The sequence below is a fragment of the Montipora foliosa genome, chromosome 6, assembly GCF_036669935.1.
Source record: "Montipora foliosa isolate CH-2021 chromosome 6, ASM3666993v2, whole genome shotgun sequence".
Taxonomy (NCBI): domain Eukaryota; kingdom Metazoa; phylum Cnidaria; class Anthozoa; order Scleractinia; family Acroporidae; genus Montipora; species Montipora foliosa.
The window spans coordinates 63,623,705-63,626,204 of record NC_090874.1 but is presented as its reverse complement, the minus strand read 5'-3'; the positions used below and the strand labels follow the sequence as shown (position 1 = coordinate 63,626,204).

Below are 2,500 nucleotides of genomic sequence, written 5' to 3'. Positions count from 1 at the left end.
AAAAATTAGTACTTTCTTTGGATTGTTGCTCTTATGTCGATTTTGTGCACCGGAAATGTACTAATCATATTACTTGAAACGTGAGATTCCAAATTGTTCTGAAATGTTCTCTTACAGAAATAGCGCTATGTTCTGAGAAAAAAAGATTCCGAGATCAGGCTTCTATCAAAATATAGGACTCTGATAATTCAACAGAATGACAAATCTAAACAAGTAAAAAAATAAAACTAACGGAGCTTGCTTGTCCACGGCGCGGCCATTGCACCGGCAACCCTGGTACCGAGATGTCTGCGCCATCCTCTCCTCGAACAGGTTTAGTTGAGCCGGCATAAATTGAAGAGCCTAACGTAATCTTCCCTCCGACAACCGATAAGACGAGAAGAGAACAAAAGGCAACTTTTTGTCGTGATATATCCGATTGGCTGTGATCGAGTGCATTAAAAGATATAAATGTGAGATGCGCAACTTAACAGTCAAACAAATTTTATTGTTTGTTGAAGTATTTTGTGCCTGGTTTGGACTTGGAAACGGCATCAGTTGAGTCCAAACTGGTTCATGACGTTCGTGTCAAAGCAAAGGTAACTCGAACAGACTTGGAAATTGTGACCTCATCAATATTGGTGCCATAGTCTGCAATATCACGTTTAGCGAACGTGAGATCCGGCGGAAGGCATCTCTCCATCACGCGGGTGGGAAAACATATCTTTCAGTTCTCCATAAAAGACAAAGTATCACTAGAGCTGGAATTTGTCGAGTCATTATGTCATGTAATTAAAACAATAACATCGGCCAGATAATCTGTTGATTTTTTAGTTGTTTTATTTATTCTCCATGATTGCAATAGCAGTGATTTTCTTAGCGTTTTACACCAAGCTTTCCAGGAAGGCGTGCATCACCCGTGTAACAACGTACTTTTTCAACTAAGCGATTTTAGTCATAGAACAGGATGCGATTTCTGCTAATTGTCCATTGCTAATTGCTAATTGTCGCTGCGATGAGGAGAAGCACTCATTGTACCCTAACCCTAGCTTTTGCTCAGGCCAAATACTTGATTTGATTGCAAGCTTTTTTAAACTCACTCAAAACCTACCGCGCAAATGCCGCACAGTTGATTAAGATGTTTTTCTCACAGACATGATAAAAAGATATTTAAAGATATTTGAAAGGAGTGTTGAATGATATATTATGCCCTATTAAGGACCTTGAACTTTTGGAACTCGAAGAGAAACTTGACGCCTTAAGATATAAAATAATGACAAACAAGAAAACAACAACGGAAATCGAGAGAGGATTTAAAGATTGGATGTATCTCTGCAGCAAAGAAAATTTTAAAAGCTCAATTGAGATTATTTTGAGCTTGTACGTTGGAGGGCTCAGTATCTTAAGCCGGGAGAAAGTTTCAAAGAAATATTGCAAATTCCCGTGCAAACTCTTTTTCTTCTCACTGAGTAAAACAATGATCAAATGTAACTTCCTTCTGTTTTGAGTTTAAACAATTAAGAGCGTCTAAAATACTCCATTTCAGAACTATTAAGCGTCCAGCTTGCTCGCTTGAAGGGAAACCAGCCATAATTAATGGACGAGATGATAATTTCTGGGAGGATCCAGCGTAATACGATCTCAGCCAGAGCTGCTTGTTAAAATCGTGATGCAATAGAGTATCCTGATTCATTCGGTTCATTCGTAAAAGAAGCAACATGAAGACCGGCGTTCTAGTGTTGCTGCTTGTTGCCATTTCACTGTTGGCTTCCGTGGAAAGCCATAACCGTGGTAACAAACGCGGTGGTGTGAAACGAAAAGGTTACTCGGGTGGTAAAAGATCATGGATGAAAACCATTTGTAATAACCAAGGTGAGAAGGACTGCGAATTTATTTTAAAGGGGAGTTCTTCGACGAAACCCTTCAATGTTCATGCTTGCCGTGTTCGATCCTAAATCTTAACTCTTCTCAGAGGAGTGAAACAAATGGTGCAACAAGTCCCCTATCGCAGTTTCCTCCATTCCCTACGCAGTCAAAAAGATACAACTTTTCTATGTAAAATTGGGTACTGGCTGCTGGTGGGTTTCAAACTGGGTCGCTAATGATAAGTTCACAATACGCAATGGTGTTGGGTAATTCTTCACTCACAAAGCAGTTTCTTAGCAGTTCAGAGGAACTGGGTTATTTTTCTGACCCCAAAAACTAAGCCCCTAACGAGCCGAACTAATTTAACGAAAAAAAATCACCGTTTTAGTTTGTCTACTTGGAGGTTATCGTTTTAAGAGTGATACAATACCATACACACTATTCGCATGCGATAAAGGACCAAACCATTGCGTTATTGAGTCGTTTTTCAGCCCGAGCGCCGCAGCTTCTAAAATCAGTTGTTTTTCTTTGAGAATTTTCTTTCAAAAATTTTGATGCTTGTCAAAGTCCACTTCAAACCCTTCACGAAACCCAATTCTCTAAGGTAGCATAACGCGTCGATTTCTTCTCATAAGTTTTCTTTTCCACTCGAAAT

The 2,500-nt window shown here is 39.4% G+C and overlaps 2 protein-coding genes across 2 annotated transcripts in view; both read left to right on the top strand.

Moving 5' to 3' along the window:
- The window catches only part of LOC138008121 (inactive tyrosine-protein kinase PEAK1-like), a 301,176-nt gene that overhangs the window by 276,718 nt on the left and 21,958 nt on the right, over positions 1 to 2,500 (top strand). The window lies entirely within an intron of this gene.
- The window catches only part of LOC138008107 (uncharacterized), an 8,165-nt gene continuing 7,331 nt past the window's right edge, over positions 1,667 to 2,500 (top strand). Inside the window, exon 1 of the mRNA XM_068855314.1 lies at positions 1,667 to 1,851. Coding sequence (XP_068711415.1) covers positions 1,698 to 1,851 — 154 coding nt within the window. The 5' untranslated portion in view covers positions 1,667 to 1,697. The remainder of the gene's footprint in view (positions 1,852 to 2,500) is intronic.